This window comes from Thunnus albacares, chromosome 3 (genome assembly GCF_914725855.1).
Source record: "Thunnus albacares chromosome 3, fThuAlb1.1, whole genome shotgun sequence".
NCBI lineage: Eukaryota > Metazoa > Chordata > Actinopteri > Scombriformes > Scombridae > Thunnus > Thunnus albacares.
The window spans coordinates 33,212,029-33,232,125 of NC_058108.1; the positions used below are offsets into that span (position 1 = coordinate 33,212,029).

Below are 20,097 nucleotides of genomic sequence, written 5' to 3' on the forward strand. Positions count from 1 at the left end.
TTCACACAAAGCAAATAAATGCACATTTACATCAAGTTCAACGACTGAGAAGTTACTGACAAACAGGGGGGGACATGCAGATGGAATATATGTAGGCTTTTCACGGTCTTCTAAGAAAAACATGGCCACTTTCACATGGATTTACATACAGTAAATGCATGTGCATGGCACTGGAGTACACTTTGGATGTTTTAATTGCACCCTTTTCCAAATATTATTCATCAGATGTAAGCTTTAATCCTATTCGCCAATATCTGTAACGTGTGTATTTTAAAACTTGTAGCTTAATTACATTTCTACAGCCCTTCTTTCATGATAGGAAATCATACAAATACTTATTATGAGATTTTTTCATATATTTACCAAAAATTCTTGCGCACACTTTGGCTGATAAAATTGCGTCCGCTGTATTTTTTTTTTTTTTTACTTGAAATGTATACACTTTATAGCTTTCTGCTTCTAAAGCCTGGATTTTAATATATACCGAGTACAGTAGGCCTAAATGACTTGCCTGGGCCTGTAACATTACCTACCTCACCACCACTCGGCAGCAGCACCTGCAGGTGGACAAACAGCAGCCAAAACTTGTTGTGTGATTTAAGCTTCTCTAACTTTACACAAGTCCGAGGCTGTGTACACAGAGAACAGACTTTTTTATATCTGCATGTGGCTGCAGCTGTTAAAACGCTGAAGCCGACCCACATGCTCAGAAATCGGCCGTATTAACAATTAATATTGGACATCCGGTGGCACTGCCAGCTGCGCCCCATTTTTATTGTTGTCTGTGCGCTGAAAGGATCCCTGTTGTCTGGGCTGGAGACTCTGCGACGCGCGTTCGGCTGGTGTGTTTTTTTTTTTTTGTGGGGTAGGAGTTTATGCTTTATATTTTTTAATAAATAAGATTGCATTTAATGTGAATGTGCAGTTTGAGATAGGAGAGCGGGTCTGGATGTGGGAAGCGCGGCTCTTCGGCTCGCCGTGCCATGCGGGACACTGGCTGCCACCATGGCACCTCTTCCCTGCTCTGGCTCTCTGTGTGCTGCTGCTGCTGCCGCCGCCGCTGCTGCTGCCGCTGCTGCTGCTGCTGTTGTTCTGTCCAGCTGTGCGGACACACAGCACCGTCATGTCCCATCAGCTCTGTTGCACCGATCGCTTCGTCGGTAGATTTTTTACAGGTTTTTTTTCCGGGGGAGAGTTTGTGGACGCGCACCGGAGGGACAGAGAGAGAGCGAGGCGAAGGGGCGGCAGACCGGGCCACTTTGGCTCTCCATCGTTACGGGAAACGGAGCTCCAAGGACACGGAGAGGAGAGACTAGGGGCGCATCCATGTCGTTTATGGTCTTTGATCTTTTTTTTTTTTTTCTTCCTACGCTTGGATTGAAGTTTTTTTTCTATTAAATTTAATTAGAAGAGAAAGGGAGATTCCCCAGGCGAGACGAAGCTTTGTCCGCCGCTCAGATTTTGGGGGCTTTAATTTGGCAAATTGGCTTCCCAGACAGCCAGACCGTCCCCCCCCCCCTCCTCCACCACCCCCCCCACACCCCCCCCTCCTCCCCCTCCAACCCCCATCCCCCCGCTCTCTCCCGTCTCCTCCGCGCTGTTTTCGGTCACACTCTCTGCCATCACAGCCTCTTTATGGACTCATTTTACTATTTACGCCACCATTCTCGTATCTCCGTGCGTAACCTCCATCCATCCATCCGTTGCCGAGCTGTTTCTCTGTCATACTGGAGGGCTCTTTTTCCCTTTTTCCTTTTTTTTTTTTTCCTGAAGAGGCCTCCAGCTGCTAAAGGTTCATTGTCTGGTCAGACTGCTCATGCTCTAAATATGCCTCATGGTCCGCTGTCATAATGACTTGCTGAAACTCTCAGATGTGTGTGTGTTTGGCACATGTTTGGGTTGAAGGAGCTGCGCGTTAAAACATCCATAGTCATCCTGACATGCATTTATTTTAAAAGTTATTATAGTGAAACAGATTTTTACTGGGAAACAAGTGATACAGTATGGAACAAAACACCTACCGTAAGGTTATTATTAAAACATTAACTTAGGAAGCATAATAACTCACTTTTATACATGTTTTACCACCATATGTATGAACAATATTTCCACCCAAAACATGTTGTAATACCGTGAAAGTTAGTCGATTATTCAATTTGCAACTTTTTTGATAATTGATGATACGTTTAAGTCCATTTTTTCAGGCAAAAACTCTCAACATTGTCTAGTTCCAGCTTCTCAGTTGTGAAGAATTGCTGCATCTCTTTGTCTTGATTCAGTAAACTGAATATATTTATTAATAATTGAAGCTGTTGGTCAGACAAACAAGCAGTTTAAAGATGTCACCTTGGGCTTTAGGGAGTTGGGAATTTTTTTTTAACCATTTTTGGACATTTTATAGATCAAACAATGAATCAGTCATTGGAGAAAATAAACAGCATCTTAATCAGTCATAAAATAACTATAGCAGTGTTTTGCTAGGATACATTATGACATGATACGAATACATTTGATTATCCTGCCCTGTGTTACATAACAAGCTGCTGCAAGGATACGGGGTCGTTTTTTTTTATTTCTCATTTTCTGTGCCCGCACAGTGTTGGGGGGGGGATAATTGCTCCTGTGTATTACTAATATATTCTAATACAAAAGTCATGTGTGTGTTTGTGTACGGCTGGAAGTCGCCTGCGTTGTCGTAAGGTTGACATTTCTGTTGATTTGTGTTGTATAACAAGAGAAAGTAAGGTATAGCATGCACAGACTGCACTACATGTAGCACGTGTTTTGTTCTGTCAGTATGTATATGGGGGGGGGGGGGGGGGGGGGGTAGTTGTTACATAAACCGCAGTAGCGTTGGCATCCGCTTTGCTTGAGAAGTCTTGTTTACAAAAGCATAAACGGATCGTTATCTGAAGGTAAAGCCGACGGTTATTGGTGGTTATTGACCCACATGGCGTTTGCGACGGAGCAATTTCCTTTGTTTCCCTGTCGCCTTACCATGAACTCCTGCCTGTCAAGAGTGTGGTTATGAGCACAGAGACCTTTGGACCGACTTCTATGTTGAACCAACACACCAATAAACAATCGCGGGGTTTGTTATTCCACGGAGAGATACGCCTGACTCCTATATCAGCCGGAATATGACCAAATATAAATAATAATCCGCGAGCGCGTCGTGTAAATTTACCTTGTATCAACAGCAAATACCTAGAAGAGCACTGTAGCCAAACAAAGCAGATTAAAGGGAAAGGGTGAGAGTACGTCATTGAGGTGAATGAGTTTGCATATGTGTGTCGTCCTGATTTGAAGTATGAAACATAATATAATATAGCTGCATGAATGTGGCTCCTTCTCGGACAGAGTTGAAACTTATACGGCACTAAAAGTCACCGGGATTTATCTTATTTGCAACTAAAAGAGTCATTTGTGTCATATTTTGAGCAACTGTCGGTACAAGCGGACAAAGGCGTAACCCTCGTGCGTTCTCACAGAGTTTGTGCTACTGCTGTAAATTAAAGATAAAAAAAAAAAAAAAAAAAGTATATTCTTTGTGTGTTTGTAGCTTGCTGGGATTATTCCGTTCATTCCACTAGTTTGTTATCTACTTCAAAACGCTGTATGTGTCTGATAAGTGTTTGTGTACACAGTATGTCGGTAGCTGGCTGCCTCAGTGTGCCAAATACCAGTTTTCCATGTGGCGTGCCAAGGCAGTGTCATAACCGCCCAGCCAATCCTCATTTCCTCATTCTTGTGTGCCTGAGGTCAATCCACAGAGAATGTGTTATGGCATTGTTCTCGAATCACTGAACCCGGGTCAGTGTGAGCTGCTTTCTCCTGGTTTCCTACAGGTACTGAACAGTAGGTCTGCATTGTTTCTGCAGTGGTGTGTGTTTGTGTGTGTGTGTGTGTGAGAGTGTGTGTTGCTCGGTGTTTCATCATGCCCCCCCCCCCCCCACCCCCCCACCCCCCCCCCGTCTGAAAGAAGCTTGGTCTGATCAGTACTTTGCATTGTGGCCTCCTCTTGTCTGAGGAAGAATCGGGAGTTTTAGTTTCACACGCATTAGCTGATGCGGAGCGGCTCGGCGGGCAGAAACGATCTGATTGGTTGAGTTTAACCGTATTAGGCGGAGTCAGAGAAGCAGTTTTTTTTTTTTAGAGGACGAGTTAGCTAGGTTAAAGGATAAAGCTGACTGTGTTTTGCTTGTTGTGAAATAAAATCCCATTAAAAAAAAAAGACCAAAACCAACAAAGAATTGTTCTACTAATAAGTTTCCAAAGCCTGATACATCTTATCCCTCCGTTCCACAGAGCTCCATTGTGTTCTAAAAACGATTAAAAACACATCAGTCACACCGCTGCACTGGGTGATATGTTCCTTCAACACCATGAAAACACACACTGTAGTTTATTTTGACTCAATGCCACACACACACACACACACACACACACACCGTCCTGCTGCCGGAAATACCCACAAGAGCACAAGAGCACCAAACGTGGATTCATCCACCGCTGAAAATAGTCCTTGAAAAATGCAGTTTTTCTTCCTGTTTGAGCAACATTTGCTGAAAACTATAAAATCTCTGAACCTTGTTTAAAAATTAAACAATATATTTTTGAAAGATTTAGGTCTTCAGTAGGAGCTACGACTGCAATTAATCTTCCAATTTTCTCGATGAATCATTTTGTTTATAAAATGTTACTTCTTAGAGCTCATGGTGGCGACTTCAAAGGTCAACAGTCCAAAATCTAAAGATAGTCACTTTACTATCATGTATGACACGTAACACCTTCAAATCGACACAGCTCTAGTAGGAACCAGTGTTTTTTGATAATCGAATAACCGTTGTAGTCATTTTTTTAAGCAAAAAAACTAAAAGATTTTCTGGTTGCAGCTTCTCAGATGTGAGGATTTTTATGGTTTTCTTTGTCTTCTGTGAGGTTAAAACTGCATATATTTGGGTGTTGGACTGATGGTTGGGCTGTGGGATATTAAAAAGGGCATTTTTCACTATTTTCTGACATATCATAGACAAAACGACTAATTGAAAAACATTGGACGGATTAATTGATAATGAAAATAATCATTTGTTGCAGCCCCAAACGTCACAGACAGGATACAGAAATCAGAGTTTGTTTTGGTCTTTTCATTGGATTTGTTGACAATGAGAAAAATATAGAATAATTAGATCCTTATCATGTAAAACTGTGTTGTAAAGAAGGAATTAGGTCAAAATATGAACATAATAACTTCTCTTGTTCATTCATGACCCTGGCTAGCATGATAAGCTAACAGTGCTAACTTCAGCTCGTCAGCTCTGCTAACCTAGCTAGCTTAGTACATTTTCCAGGTATTAGCCTCCTCCTCCTCCTCCTCCTCCTCATCTCCTGGCCTTTACTCACTGAACTCTTCTTGCTTCTCCCAGTGAGCTTTTAACTCGATCAGTTAGATGATTTCTGCCTCTGAGAGGTGTTAAACTTTCGCTCTAATTCATCTTTCACTATTTCAGCTCATTTATTTCTTCATTTCCTCCTGCATATGTTGTGTAATCTTTAACAAATTAACATCAGAGATATCGTTTGATGCAGCTTGTGATACTAACAGCGCATAGTACCGAAATAACAAATGCTTGTTGGTGATTATCTACATGTTCATCTACAAATGCTACACAAATACTTTGCTGCTACGCCTTTATCTGGTGCATGAAAGCTTTTTGCATTTGCTGTTTTAAATACTCATTGTTGGCAGGTTTTTTTTTTTTTTTCTTAGGAAGTGATATGTCCTACATTTTCTGGCAGTTTCACTGTGTTTTTTTTTTCTTTTCATGTGGAATGAATAGATGTATTAATAGAAAAACTAGCCGGCTAATGTGACCAACAATAGCCAGCACATCTGAGCAGATAAAAAAGATATAAATGTTTTAACTTCATAGACAGGAAAATGCAAGGAAAAAAAAAAAAAACACATCACAACAAAAGAAGATTCACAACAGATTACAGAGTTGAAAGGTTTTTTTTCTGAAAGGTTTCAAAAAAAAAAAAAAAAGCGCACCAATCTGAGAAAGACTCACAGGTTTGTTATTATAAAATGACACATTTAAAGCCTGTGTTTTTCCTTCGTTTCTGTTGTCAGCTCTTCTTATTGTGCAGACCAAACAAACTGAATATGAAAACAATATACTGTAACTGTTAAACTCTGGCAGTGTCCACTTTATACTTAAGCGTGACACAAATACACATTACGTCCTCATACAGTACATCTTAAAGCTGTAACGATGTGTTTGCTTACTGTATAATTTGCGTTGTGGCCTCTGTTGAACCCGTGTCTGATTTCCTGCTTCCCCGTACCTGCTTTGTTTTTTTCCTCCTCCAGTCGGGGAGGCCGAGAGCTGCAGGCAGGGCTGCGTCATGTGAAAAGGGCTCGACCTCTTGACCCTTTCAACTCTCAACTTAAGGTAACTCGCCTCCTCTTCTCTTATGAACTCTCCTCTCCCGTCTCCTCCTATGTCACGTCTCAATGTTCTGATTTGAGCTTGGTTGTGTTTTTTTTTTTTTTTTTTTTTCTTTTTTGCAGCAGAACTCACTTGACTGACGTTGTGACCGCGGACTGACACCCTCCCGCCTCGGGCATGCCTCAGGTAAAGTAGGAACACCGCGCAAACTGAAGCGGCTCTCACCCATCACCTATCAGTGATCCTGCTTGTGGTAGATTTGTATCTGACTCTGTGTGTGTGTGTGTGTGTGTGTGTGTGTTTCCTCTCCCCCTCCTCAGCCGGGTATGAATGGGATGGAGCCGGCATTTGGCGAGGCCTACGGGGGCCACAGGGGTCTGCTGAGCCCCTACCCTCTGGCCATGTCGCCACAAGGGGGCAGGACCGAGTACGACCAGGTGAGGCGACATGATGTAGAGAGACGCGAATTCGATTGGGAAGTTATAGCGGCTCATGATGAGGCTTCTCCAAGGGCTTTGAAAATCCTTGTAAATGTTTGTTGGTTTGAAAACAATAAAATAAGGTTGTTTTTTTTATGGGAAATGAGTGGATGACCTTTAAAGTGATTTTCTTTTTTATTAAATTTTAAATTAAAAAATATGCCTCAGCCTTCTGAGAGTTGTCGCTCAACCCCGAGATCAACACACCTCCTTTTAGAACTACTTCCTCACAATAATGAACAACAATAAAGGTCTGCGTTATGTCTAGATTGTGGAAGTTAGTGAAGCAGAAGTGGGTTTTTTTTTTTTTTGCAGTTGATTGCATTCACCTGGCATCTCAGGTGCATATGGGGAAAAATTGTCTGTAGTTGTAGAAGAGGTTGCGCAAACACCTGATAAATTGCTTCATGTGGTGTCACTTGAGGGTTGGGGGGGTTAGATTGAATTTGAGTTGCATTGTGGATAATGTAGGTGCCAGGTTTGCCAGGCATGGGATGAAAAAGATGATATCTGTAGTTCTGCTGCATCGATATTGATGCGCCAAGTCGTTGGAGGCTTCTACACATGATTCTGTCTTGGCTAGTCTGTCTTTGTATGGTGTAAATAATTCAAAATTGATAATAATATTAAGTTAAATACTTGATATAATTAATAATATTCTTATCAGAGTTTAAAATGTTGTCCAGAACAATGAGGATAATTACTGAGGATCCCCCCCCCCCCCCCACTTAAACATATCTCTGGCCTCTTTTAGAGCGTGCTCCTCATGCTGGGCTCCCCGGCATCGCCAAGGAAACGGCCCTTTGAGTTGCTAAGCGACCTGGTGGACGACGGCGGCTTCGGCGAGGACCTGCACCCGGAGCGCTGGGATGTTTCGGCGCTGGACGAGATGGCTCGCTACACCAAGCTGGGCCTTGGTGTAGGGGGGGAGCTGCTGGCCTGCTCGGAGGAGGCCGTCCTGATGGGCCGCTGGGGGAGGAGCCGGGAGGAGGAGCAGCAGGAGGAGGAAGAGGAGGAGGAGAGGAGGAGGAAGAGCAGCAAAGCGCCGACATCGCACACAGCACCTCCCGTCACCCAGGAGGTCCAGGCCACCGCTGCAGGGAGGCAGGAGGGGCATATCTGCGTTACCACGACAACCGAGAGGGAGTTGAGTGTCGCGGGAAGAGCGGCGGGGGGAGGACAGGATGGGGGGATGTCGAGGGAGCGTACCGTGGAGGTGTATCAGGTGGCACAGGAGGAAGAGGAGGTGGTGACGGCGGCGGCAGCGGCGGCGGCGGGTTTGGCTCTGGAGCACTGCAGCGAGGAGCACAACTACTCCCTGAGCCAAGGCGGGGAGCTGGGAGCGGGGGCCGGTCACAACTCCCAGACAGAGGAGGTGCAGGTGGGGGAGACTCAGCAGGAGGTGCGGGACAGGCAGGAGAGCCAGGCCAAGGGGTCTGAGCTGGAGTTGGAGGAAAAGGACGAGGAGCTGGAGGAAGAGGAGGAGGAGGATGACGAAGAGGACGAAGGGGAGGAGGAAGGAGCGGAGGAGACGGCGGTGGAAGCTGAACTCTCCAGTTCCTCGGAAACTGAATGTGGTGAGTTCTGCTTTCAGTTTGTCCGTATCTGTGTGGCGAGGACATCTCAGCTCATCACAGCTCTGCCAGCAGCCTGTCTGCCCACACGGAAACCATTTTAATCTGTCTCGGGTCCAGACGAGACCTCAGACCGCCTTGTACATCTTGGTTGGCTGAGTAGAGGCACATAAATACCAAAGTTGCGGGTGTAATTCCCGGACAACATACCGCTTCATTGGCTACAGTTTTACTGTTCTGAAATGGCTTTGAGGGTTGGAGCCTCTTCATCCATTCAAATACCATCTGTAACAGCCACACACTGTCTTTCTTAAGTGAGGGGGTGGGGTTGTAGTTTAACATGCTAAATAGAGTATGAAAGTTGGAACAGATTGTTAAACAACCGTCGCAGTAGAACTAGATTTTAAAGAAGCTTCAAAAGCTGCACAGACAAGCACAAACATTCAGCCGGTGGCTCATGATCAAAAACATTTCTGTCTTTGCCTCGTTATTTCAAGGGTTGGGAACCGAAAACCGGTTCCAAATTATAGCCAAATCCACAACGCCAAAACCAGGTACCTGTTAAAAGATTTGAATTTCGGTGCTGCTTATCAGTTCCTGAACACAGTGACCCTTTATTGTTGCAAACAAAGGCCACATATCTGCCAGGACCTGTTTACGTCACGCATCAACACAACAGCGTGTTGATTTGTTTTTTTTTTTTTAGATAGGAACATGCACGGCTAATGTCACAAAGATGGAGCGCAGTAAACACTCCAAAAATGTGGCTTCACTTCATCAAAAGGAAACAACAAGGCAAAGTGCGACGCATGTGGGAAGCTAATTAGCAGTAAGTCAAGTAACACATCAGATTTGACCAAAACATTTAAGGCAGCACGGCGTCGATCTCAAAGAATGTTCAGCGTTTGATGTCTTGCGGTCTCTTAGCCCGAGTGTGTCATCAGCCAGCGTTAGCACCTCGCTAGCACCTCTAGCAGAGCCAGGAATAACAAGCCACAACACACCGTTTCTCTTTGGCAATAAAGGGAAACATAACCAAAGAGAAAACTAAGGAGTGTTAAATACCACAGCATCAACAAGAATATATGTGTTGACTGTGGATCATAAGTTTTTATTGTATGTATTTACTTTGTGAATGTTCAGTGAAAAAGACTTTGAATTTATTTATTTTGATGAAACAATAAAAGTCAAAGTAAGATATATATATAACCGGAATAAGCAGAGTCAGAATCAGTGAAATTCAAACAATACCCAACCCTAATTATTTCTTTACACCTCATTTATCTCTCCTTCACAACTATCGTGGGTTGACAGTATTATCTAGCTATGATCCCTACTCACTGTACTATACAGTCAGATGCTGCATAGAAAAAATAATAATAAATTGTTGCAAAATCAAATCTTGAAGATGACTGGGACGTCCTTTTGAACTTGTGGTCTCTGACACATACATAGAACCACAATGTTTGTTTTTATTCTCACTGGGTGTTGGTCTCTCTTGTCCCACGTCTTGACTGTCAGATATTAAAATAAAGGAAAAAATGTTAAAAATAAATCAGTGAATAACAGACACTCTGCATCTTTTCATGCTAATTTAATAAAGTTCAACTGAACTCATGTTTAGGACGGTTAACATGTAGTAAAGCTGTGACTTATCGGCTCAGCTATATACTGACAAACTTATTGTATTGCCCACATTTGTACCACAAACACAGTCTACAGTGAATTCTAAATTTATGTAATTTTTATAGTAAAAAATATTTAGACATTTGTAATTGGCCTTTGAATCTTTATATGAATCAAAACAGTCACAATGACCAATAAAAATCAGGTGATACATACACTCACCAATCACTTTATTAGGAACACCTGTGCAATATAACGCCCCTCTCATGTATGTTATTAATGGCGTGGACAAAATATTAGGAACACTTTTCAATATAATGCACTCCAGTACACCACCACCACCGCCCACTATGACCTCAATAATAAACATAAAGCAGAATTATCACCTTTCTGACAATATCAACAAAAACTTAAAACGTATAAGCTTCGTAAAAGTAGAATTAAAGCAGAGCTGTTGTATCGGATTGCATTAGATTGTGCAGGTGTTCCTAATAAAGTGCAGGATGAGTGTACATGTCATACATGATGATGAAATAAACTTCAGTACTTGATGAAAAAATACTGAAAATGTTAAACAAAATGCAAGATATATCATAGATTTCCAGTATCTACACCATATAAGACTTAAACCGTATTTAACTAAAGGGGAATTCCGTCAATTTTCGACGACATCACCTGTGAAAACGGTAAACTGTCTTCTGTGAGAAAATAACCTCGATGATTGTTTGGTAATGGAGTCAACAGATTCACAGAAACAGAAAGCCTGTGTTGTAAACTGAAGGTGTGGAGTTGATGGAGGTGGGCGTTTACCAGGCAGGAAGGGTCTAATGAAAGACGCTATTGAGTTGCATTATGGGAAGTGTAGGATCCAGCATTTTTGGACCTTGATTCATACCGGAGAGAACAAAGAGTCTGGATTTTTCGGCTTCTGCTGCTTTGATTTTGACCATTCTTTTCCTCCACAACTTACAATACAATAATAAATATTAGATGTTTTAATAGATATAGAAGCTGCTGGTTGCTGTGAGCTTAGAGCAGCAGCTAAACATGAAAAATTCACAAGGTCATTTCTTGTCCAGACTACAGGACATGAAATATAAACATGTATATTAGATAACATACATGCAAACTGACTTCACTTCAGATTACCATCTTTTTCCCAGGCCCTTTCTCCCTCTGAACGTCCTCGCGTTAGATAAACAAATCTCAGGCGTCTTGTTGCAAGGTAATGGAGAGGTCGCTGGCTCGCTCTCAAAGACAGGTCCTGGGTCATATTTCGACCGTCGCGAGACACCATTGTTGCCCTCCATTGTTGTGGCAATGTGTGTGTGTATGTGTGTGTTTGCATGGTCGAGCAATTCTTACCATTTGCCCCTGGCGATCATAAAGAGCTGCATGATGGATGGAAAAGTGTGTGTGTGTGTGTGTGTGTGTATATAAAACGGAGAGCTGTGGAGCAAAAGATCGAGTTGAGGGGAGAGTACAGACAATGGCGCTATCTGCAGACCACTGGACCAGACGACATGATGTTACATAAGCCATCTGTGTGTGTGTGTGTGTGTGTGTGTGTGTGTGTGTGTGGACTGGCCAGCCCCTGGTTAATGGCAAGGATAGGACTTCATGGTGATTAACTTTCAGTCTGATTTAATCCTGCTAGAAATTATTATTTCCATTATTGCGCTGTGTCCTTTTTATTTATTTTTTTAAATATTTTGAACTCAGCTCTGATGGATTTGAAGAAGCATCTCTTCTCTCCTCTCCTGCTGCTGGAGCTTTTTGCATGTTGTATTATTTATGATGCCATTATTCATGGCTCCGTGCGCCTGTGGCTAATCTTCTGTGACGTCTGTGCGCTCGTGTAGGTGTCTGTGGCTCTGAAACAGCATACATGCACACAGTTTGAGCCGGGTGGTGGCTTTGTTATTAGGACATACAGCATGTGTTTGTGGATTAGGGTTCTCAGCATGATTTCATGCCAGGCATATGTAAACATTAATACCTGTCAGTTATGATTAAGGTTCAATCTTCTTATTAAGTTGCAGGGTATTTTTCTTCCATGAAATATCTTATGTGTGGCTGTCAATGTTGCCCACCTCCATAGGGATGGATGAGATTCTGTTTTCTTCATAGTATATTAATAAAATGGCTTTGAGATTACTGCATCATTGGTTGTCAATGGGAGGCTGAGATACAACATCTGGACCAGATTACACTGAAGAATTGTTATTTCTTTCTTTATACAAATGGAGACTGTATATTTTGAGTATTTTATTTTTAAAACGCAGGTTCTCGTGCTTTTAAACTCCCCCTCCGCTCAAAAATGTGTTTTTTTTTCTTCTTCTTGTTCCTTCACTTTGATGTTTGAGCTTCACCGTTACAGGATGATGTATGTTTGACACTAGAAGGCTGTTTTGATCTGCTGAAGAAAGAACGTTTCTCTGTGCTCACCTGAAAATCTCAGTTCATGGCAGGTACCTACTAGCAGGATTTGTGACATCACAAGTAGTTTGAAGCCAATCGTGGCCCAGTATTCAACTTACACGAATGTGATGTGGAAGCTTGAAGCCTCCAGTGCACAAACACTGACAATGGACTTTTCAATGAGGGAGGAGATATCGTATGTCAAACAGTTAAACATTTAAACACTGTTTAAAATATTTGCATATTCATAGATAGATTTTTTTAATGAGGGAGGAGGAGTAATGTCATTTTAAGCATTTTTAACTAGTTAACTGAGCTTTTTTGTGGAAAAACCATGTTAAACACACTTTATTAGTAATGTGTAGAAATGACAAAGTAGAATATTTTTCATATAATATAAAACATGTCTGCTGGGGCTCTTTAAATTTCTGCCATGCTAAGAATACATTTTTGGAAAAATAGTAAGGATCTGTAATTTTTTTGGCAGGAAAACGCTAGATTTTTAAGATACTGAATATTGGCAGATTTTGTTCAAAAATATGAGTAGTTAACTCCCAGTTTGTTGGACTCAAACTGTGCTGCTGAAATGACAAAGCTTTCTGCAGATGAAACCGAAAACTGTGCACCAGAGTATCTCTGCTGTGATAAATTTGAAGGAGATAAAAAAGGCTACGTTACCCACGATATCTTAAACTGTGCAAATGTTATGAAATGTGCTATCTACAGGTCTATCGGAGTTTAAACAAACTTTTGGACAGTTCAGGAGTTTTGTCAGTTACATGTGTAGTTTCACATAATTCCATGTACGCAGTGCACTTCACTGTGGAATGAAAACAGAAGATAATATCAGACAAGATAAGAGAAACAGAGCAAAACAGTAAACTGCTGACAAAAAGCTGTTTGAGGATGAGAGTCACAGGGTTGAGTCACAGTACCTTTTACTTTTTAGTCACACTGATGTTGGTCCACTTGGATTTTCTATATTTCTGTTATTGTCAGCAAATCTCAAGTGCAGAGCCAAACCAACAATGAATTGATCATGTGTATGTATCCAAAGCCTGATATACCCTATTTCTCTGCGCCATAGACCTCCATTGTTGTCCAAGAACATCAGTACAAAGTAAAGAAAGCAAGAGGTTGGGATATGTAGCTCAACAAGCTAGTGAAGCTGTGAATGGAACCGTGTTACTCAGGAGTATCTGCCTTAAACAGAACTACTCTCCAGAGACTGAAAACGTGATCACTGCTTTTAGACTTTGGAGCCGTTTCTAAACAAACTAGCGTGACCAAACTCTTTGTGGTGAAGGAACATGCCACCCACTTCAGCGGTGTGGCTAACTGACAACAACGGAGGTCTATGTCACAGAGGAATAAGCTTTGGATACAAACAAAATACTTGTTAGCAGATGAGTTCATTGCTGGTTTGGCTCTGACCATGAGATTTGTTGACAATAACAACAATAACTAACCCTAAACCTAATAACCCTAACCCTAATAACCTAACCCTAACCCTAATAACCCTAACCCTAACCCTAATAACCCTAATAACCCTAATAACCCTAACCCTAACCCTAATAACCCTAACCCTAACCCTAATAACCCTAACCCTAACCCTAACCCTAATAACCCTAACCCTAACCATAATAACCCTAACCCTAACCCTAATAACCCTAACCCTAACCCTAACCATAATAACCCTAACCCTAATAACCCTAACCCTAACCCTAACCCTAACCCTAATAACCCTAACCCTAACCCTAATAACCCTAACCCTAACCCTAACCCTAACCATAATAACCCTAACCCTAACCCTAATAACCCTAACCCTAACCCTAACCCTAACCCTAATAACCCTAACCCTAACCCTAATAACCTCACCCTAACCCTAATAACCCTAACCCTAACCCTAACCCTCACCAGACATATCCTTTACCATAACTGTTTGTCACCCTAATGTTTTGCTGGGCTCCCAACAAATTTGTCCAACACTTTTGCTTCTTGAGAATGTACTGTGAGAAGTAATCGCTGGATTTCCATTAATTTTTTTTCGGGTTAATTAGAATTCCAGGAGAATGAATCCTAATGATTTTCACCCTCAAGCCAAAATTATTTTTTGCCCCAATAGTGGTGAAGATCTAAAAATAGTAAAGTTGTCTCTATTTTTCATTTATCCAACTGTTTGGTTTTCTAGTACCAGGCTGTACCAGGCTTCTAGTATAGATATAGACTCTTAGTCTTGTGTCATTGATTGCCCATGTTTCAAATTTCTCATCAGCTATTTTCACATCAGTCGTCATATCAGCATGGATGTCAAATTTCTAGTTGATTGCTGGGATGCTTGTTAGACAACTGCAAAGCCTTTACATTACTTGCATAAGGGCACAAATTCAAAATCCTGTGTGTGTGTGTGTGTGTGTGTGTGTGTGTGTGTGTTTCGTACCTCCAGAGGTGGAGGCAGAACCAGCGAGGCAGCCGGGTGAGCGGCCGTCAAAACGGCGCTGTTTCTGGGAGTACAGACGCGCTCGAGAGTCGGCAACAAAGAAGAAGCTGGGCGGAGACGTCCACTGGTCTCTGTCCTGGAGCTCCAGCACTCTGCCCAGCACACTGTACCGCAGAGAGGGTGAGAACATCCACATCATTTATTTAGTAAAAATGTTTGTATACAGTTGTTTTTTTTTGTTTTTTTTTTGACTGTTGGCTCAACAGAATAAATAAATGGACACTCTGACTAAGAAATGAAATAAAATGATGTGGTAATTACAGCCTGAATCACACAAAGAAGTGAAAGTGGAAACGAAAGTGTAAAGATCGACTACACGAGAGCCTTTTAACAGCAGGAGTCATTAAAATGACATTCACACTGCAGCTGAAAGTGTCCCATTTCTTTTCTCTCATGTGACACAAATCGGACCCTCAGGCATGTGCCCTACATACAACTTTTATGTCAAAATCTGAATTTTTCAGCATTTCCCTGATTAGTAAATCTTGCGTCAGGCACAACTTTGGCTGTGCTGCAGTTTGGCAGCCTGCAGTACAGTCCAATCCATTGCAGTTCATTAATGTAACCCGATAAAACAAAATCACAAACCACTGCCTCAATAATTACCATTCAACAGTGTCATGTATATATATCTTCTGATATTTCACTGTCATATTAAAACCTTGGAAGCCAATTTTGTGGCTTCACTATCCAGAAAAATCTTGTGAGTCATTTTAACAGAACAAGGCTTATTTCTTGCTTTGGAAGATTTGTGATCTGTTTGAGCACAGCATGAGTTAGGAATTATGAACACACTGCTGGGCTCGTGGATGTTAAAAAGATTGAACCCAAAGAGGATTGAAAGACTCTTACAGGAAGGTATTAATTTATTCTGATTCTTGTTCTGTCCAGGCAAAAAAGGGCGCCGCAAAGCCCGCAAGACGGACGCCAGCGACCTGACGCCAAACCCCCAGAAGCTCCACAACATCGGGGAGCAACTGCAGAAGCTCAACGCTGCCATCGATGGCATGGGTCCAGTCAACGACCTGCCCGCCGTGGCCCGAGCCCGGTCCCGCAAGGAGAAGAACAAGCTAGCCTCCAGGTATCAGACTCCACTTACTGCCCTCCTACGTCTTCTGTGCCGAGTCAGAGCCCCGGAGACTTTGTGTATTGATTTATTTGGCACGAGCGGGCATTCGGAGAGGTTTTCAGTATTTGTTAATCATTTGCAGAAAGAAATGGAAGAAGAGACCTTCAGGGCTCTGTGGTTTGGTATCTGCAGTCTTTAGCCTTGTCAAGACCGGATTAGATAGTTGACCTTCTAATACTGTTTCTGGAGGACAGAAAATGAAAAAAACCTCACCGATCTCAGTAGAATTTAAAGGAAAAATTCACTTCTGTGAATACGATGATTTCTTGAAACTAAGCTCACCTATGTAGTAGAAATGTGCAGTTATTCTTGGAATTGGTGCCCTATGACTAGATGAAACTGTGAAAAAGGCTGTGGATTCCCTATACCACTCTTAAGGGGGATTCCTACAACAACCAGAATGCATTGCGTGCGTCTCATCCAATGAGCTTCCATTGAGCTACTCATGGTGTGTTGAGGGCCAGATTAGCACCAAAGACAAAGTTAGTGCAGCATTATATCTCTTTACTGAGGCTTATTTTCATTTACAAAATGTTTTTCCTCATGGAGTCTGGATATATTGAAACGCTGTGCAAGCAAACAGTTTCTTTTACCTTTTTTTGGATGACGATGAGCCGGACCAGAATGTGGTCAAAGCTGAATTCAGTCAAAGTTTCAGGTTGTAACACACAGTCGATGTTGCTCTGTTCTGTATTCAGAGTCGGCAAAGTCCGATATAATATTTTGAAAGAAAACAAAGTCATGTTTACCAAAGTTTGTTCCAGTTTTCTGTTCTTTTCCCATCCTCTCTGACGATCCTATCATCACCGTGCAGGCACCGGTCGATGCTACAAGGCTACCCCAGCTGCAACGCCTCTATTTCAGTTGCAGCTGTACTGTAGCTCCAATGGTCGCTTTCTACTCCATAATCTGTTTTGTCTGATTCCACAGCACGATATTCGGCCTCATGAGTTGTGATGGTGGCGCCACATCTCTGCTCTGACATTATTTTATAAAGCTAGTTGTTTGTTTTTGTTAGTGTTATCATGGAGAAACTCAGCAGCTGAAGTCAGGCTGTAACGTCGCTCTGGTGGTCGCTTTCCTCTCCCAGACTCTAGTTTCATGATACGAGGCTGAATATCATGCTGATGAATCAGACAACAGTTTTCTTCCAAATATGCCGGTATGATATTTTGGTGACGGCTTTTCCCCATCGCTAGCGTAGCATGGGATGGGAGTGTTTTGGGAGAGCCACGTTTTACCATCCTTGAAGGCACCGCTACAGAAAATGTGGAAACATAGTTTGTAGTCTAAGGCAGATCTCCAAAGTCCACCGGATGACGGGTTTTGCATCACATGGTGGCAAATGAGCTCTGGGTGCAGGCAACATGGAGGGAAGTTACACATTGTTGGTTGAAAATCGGCAAAGTTTCTCTTTAAGGCATCCATTGATTTGACTCGATGGAAAGTCATAAAATATGAGGAAATGTGTGTCTTTTCAAACATCTTGCATCTTTATTTTGAAGTGTCGGGAAGCATTTGATTTCAACTCTCTCCAAGTGGAACACATGGTACAATTAAAACTCAACCCTTGAGGAAACTGCTGTAACAAGCTTTCATACTTTTTTGAATTCACATTTTAACTCATTTAAAAGACATCCCTGAGGATGATATACACAACACAATTTATTTGAAAATGTAGGTCACAAGTGTATTTTTGTGTTGACTGCCCTTTTTTTTTTTTTTTTTTTTTTTTTTTAATGAGTATACATCGGACACTACTATGATAAAAAAAAGAAGGATGGAAGGAAGCGGAAGAAAACAACAGAGGAGATGTGATGGAGAAGCGCAGGATGAGAGGATGAATGGGAGGAAATCAGGGCAGGATTGAAGAGGCACACAAGGAGTTAGATGAGGAGGGAGAGGGTCATGTAAAGTTCATCTGCGGAGGGAGGGAGGGAGGGAGGGAGGGAGGGAGGGGGAGAATTCAGAGGAAAGGACATTGTTACAGGCAGTTTAAAGAGGAGGGGGACAGTGGGAATATCTTATTATTCCAAACATACTGTATATTAAACACAACACAAACACATCATCAGATAGAAAGTTTGGGGGAAGATAAATGAAATTCTGGAGGACGCGATGGTGAAAGTTTTCTGTTAAAATCGCTGTGTACTGTTTGGTGTGACTGAGTTCATGTTTTAATTTAATATGCAGGAATTTCATCTGTGAAGATTCATTTCTTTTTACATTGTCATACTTGTGGCAGGCTGGGACCCCGGTCAGAGTTAGCAGTGGGACTATCCTGACCGCCTCTGAACTCTCCCTCTCATTCTTTTTCACAATAATTGTTAAAAACAGCCTGCCCGGGGCGTTCAGGCGGCGCAGAGGACAAACACTCGCCCAGTTCCCCCGCCTGGAGCTTGGTCGTACACTCCAACAAACACAGTTAATGGTGGAAAGATCATGTCCTGGCCACTGACCTAGTGACATATTTTCTTTAGATAAACTTTAAAATACATTGTTGCTCAAAACAAGGACTGTGGATTTTGGCCCCTATCATGTACATTGTTAGTGCAAAACTTGTTTCAGGTCATTTGGGCTCCTGACTGTTGGACAGACTTGAACAAATGTGAACCTACCCTTTAATTTGAAGTTGTTGAATTTAATTGTCTGTCAGAGTCCCCAACGGAATTGTCGAATTGCCATTTTTAAACATTTTCCTCTGCAACATTGTTCACAGCACATGATAACCAGTGAAACTGCTGTGCGCCTGCTGAGCCATTATATTCTTAAAGACACAGTAACCACCCATCATGTGATTGGCTGCTTGGGTGGTCTCAAAAATCGGTAAAGCCTTAGGTTTGGATACACTTCTGAGTATCTTAACGACAACCCATAGTGCCCTTTTTCTAAAACCATCCAAGCACCGAAAGCTTTTAATTGGCTCCGCAGGTCTTCATTGGGGTTATTTTTGGTATTGCAGTAGGGACTGTTAGGAAAACTCTGTACTGATGTTGTGTTCAGAGGCTTGTGGGTCTAAATTATGATGATTAGGGGCAGCTAGATTGTTGTATGGTTGTCTATATCCTCTCCAATCAGCAGGGACTGTGGTACAAAAACACGTCTGACACATAATCCGACCTCTCAACATGCAGAGAAACAAAAAAGAAATATTCTGTCCACCACCACTGACCTCCAAGTGTTTTGTATCCTAAAGTTTCATTCAGCTGACTCACAGATACAAGAAAAGAAAAGAAAAGAGGAGAAATTCTCTGCACGCTGTTCAGAATAGTTCCCATGAGATGCATTAGTATTTAATGTGTATTGATTGATTCATTCTCTGCTGCTTTATTACAACTCCAAATACTGAGAAACCAAACCGGCCGTATCCCCTTGGAGTCATAGTGTCAAATGGTACTGGAGGAGTGGAGTGACGAGGGATGATTGCAGTCTTTCTTCCACACAGTTTGGAAATACACCGATCAGCCATAAAACCACTTGCCTAATATTGTGGTCCCCCTTATGCCATCAAAACAGCTCTGATCAGTCAATGCATGGACTCCAAAAGACCTCTGAAGGTGTCCTCTGGTATCTGGCACCAAGACGTTAGCAGCAGATCCTTTAAGTCCTGTAAGTTGTGAGGTGGGGCCTCCGTAGATCGGACTTATTTTTCCACCACATCCCACAGATGCTCAGTCGGATTGAGATCAGGGGAATTCGGAGTCCAAGGCAATGACCTTGAACTCTTTGTCATGGTCCTCAAACAATTCCTGGACAATTTTTGCAGAACATGTGATTCATCAGACCAGCCCACCTTCTTCCTTTGCTCCAAGGTTCAGCCGTCCAATGCTCACGTGCCCATTGTAGGCACTTCCGGCGGAGGAAAGTGGTCAGCATGGGCACTCTGACCGGTCTATGACTATGCAGTCCCATACGC

At 42.3% G+C, this 20,097-nt stretch overlaps 1 protein-coding gene across 7 annotated transcripts in view; it reads left to right on the forward strand.

Annotated features, from left to right (window-relative positions):
- LOC122972971 (CREB3 regulatory factor-like) overlaps window positions 1-20,097 on the forward strand; it is a 29,480-nt gene that overhangs the window by 867 nt on the left and 8,516 nt on the right. For 3 of the 7 annotated variants that reach the window (XM_044340416.1, XM_044340436.1, XM_044340423.1), the window contains 6 exons: window positions 6,374-6,455; window positions 6,575-6,638; window positions 6,773-6,889; window positions 7,686-8,508; window positions 14,999-15,172; window positions 15,944-16,133. In XM_044340416.1, coding sequence (XP_044196351.1) covers window positions 6,630-6,638; window positions 6,773-6,889; window positions 7,686-8,508; window positions 14,999-15,172; window positions 15,944-16,133 — 1,313 coding nt within the window. In that variant the 5' untranslated portion in view covers window positions 6,374-6,455; window positions 6,575-6,629. Of the gene's footprint in view, window positions 1-413; window positions 866-3,647; window positions 3,849-6,373; window positions 6,456-6,574; window positions 6,639-6,772; window positions 6,890-7,685; window positions 8,509-14,998; window positions 15,173-15,943; window positions 16,134-20,097 lie in introns of those variants that run through there. The other 4 variants (XM_044340429.1, XM_044340454.1, XM_044340442.1 and 1 more) reach the window with 4 other exon arrangements.